This window comes from Hippocampus comes, unplaced genomic scaffold (assembly GCF_001891065.2).
Source record: "Hippocampus comes isolate QL1 unplaced genomic scaffold, H_comes_QL1_v1.1 C16854860, whole genome shotgun sequence".
Taxonomy (NCBI): Eukaryota; Metazoa; Chordata; class Actinopteri; order Syngnathiformes; family Syngnathidae; genus Hippocampus; species Hippocampus comes.
Window position 1 is genome coordinate 1 of NW_017840132.1, and position 1,014 is coordinate 1,014.

Here is a 1,014-nt window from a genome sequence, read left to right on the forward strand (position 1 = left end):
AAAAAAAAAAAACAGTCGTAGCCTTCAAAGTCTGCTCACTCATATCTCAAGGCAAGGATGTTGGTTGTATTATCCATTTTAGCAGACGCCATGGCATCGGAGCCAGCGGGCTGCAGTTACCAGGATGTCTTAAACCACCTGGGCCTGACTCGAACCAACGAGCTCTTCTCCATGACGCGGCCCGTCAAGTACTACAAGAGGCCGACTCACGTGTCCCTGGAGGTGCTGCTGTACGCTATCCTCAATGTGGTAAATGTTCCTTACACTTATGTTGACTGTAGTTGGCGTTCTCGTCGAAAAGTATTCAAATGACATGGCCACTTTCCAGGTGGAGAAGGAGCAGAAGTTCGTTCCTTACGTCTGGACCGTCACGGTGAGTTCTGCTTCGTGGAGAAAAAAATGATGGCACAACTGTACTGAATGTATTCTCTTTTCCTTATTGTTCTTCTGTGGGGGTCCATTGGTGGTTAGCAGACCACCTATCGGTGCATTCGTGATCAGGTTGCAGGGTGCATGAAAGGATTAATAACAATAGCTGATGTTGATTACTGAAAACCCTCATGCAGTCAAAGAAGACAAAATAGATCATTCAAGCAAGGCACATGAGTTAAAAGCTTTTTTTGTGGTTTTCAGAGGTGGCACAACGAATACATCTCCTGGGATCCCCAAGAGTTCTGCGGGATCAATAATGTGTCCATTCCCGTTGGAATTCTGTGGAAGCCGGATCTCACCATCGAGGAGATGTAAGTGCCAAAGCGTCCTTCGGGTCCAGCTCAACATGCCACCAACTCAAAATGTCTCGCTCCAGGGCAGAGAAGGACAAAGCCCCGCCGAATCTGTACGTCACCATCAGCGCCGACGGCCTGGTGGAGGTCACGAATGACCAAGTGCTGTTCAGCATGTGTCGCATGAACATTTACAAGTTCCCCTTTGACACACAGAGATGTAACCTCTCCTTCAAATCGATCATACACTCGGGTGAGTCGCGCCAAACGACAATGAAGTGCAACGAAC

At 48.1% G+C, this 1,014-nt stretch overlaps 1 protein-coding gene across 1 annotated transcript; it reads left to right on the top strand.

The window, feature by feature from the left end:
* Positions 1-20: 20 nt before the first annotated feature.
* LOC109509326 (5-hydroxytryptamine receptor 3A-like) lies at positions 21-978 on the top strand (the record flags this gene model as incomplete). The annotated part of the gene is made up of 4 exons (XM_019859189.1): positions 21-249; positions 329-373; positions 634-743; positions 809-978. Coding segments are annotated over exons 1-4 (517 nt in total), but the record flags the coding sequence as incomplete, so codon positions are not given.
* Positions 979-1,014: the final 36 nt, after the last annotated feature.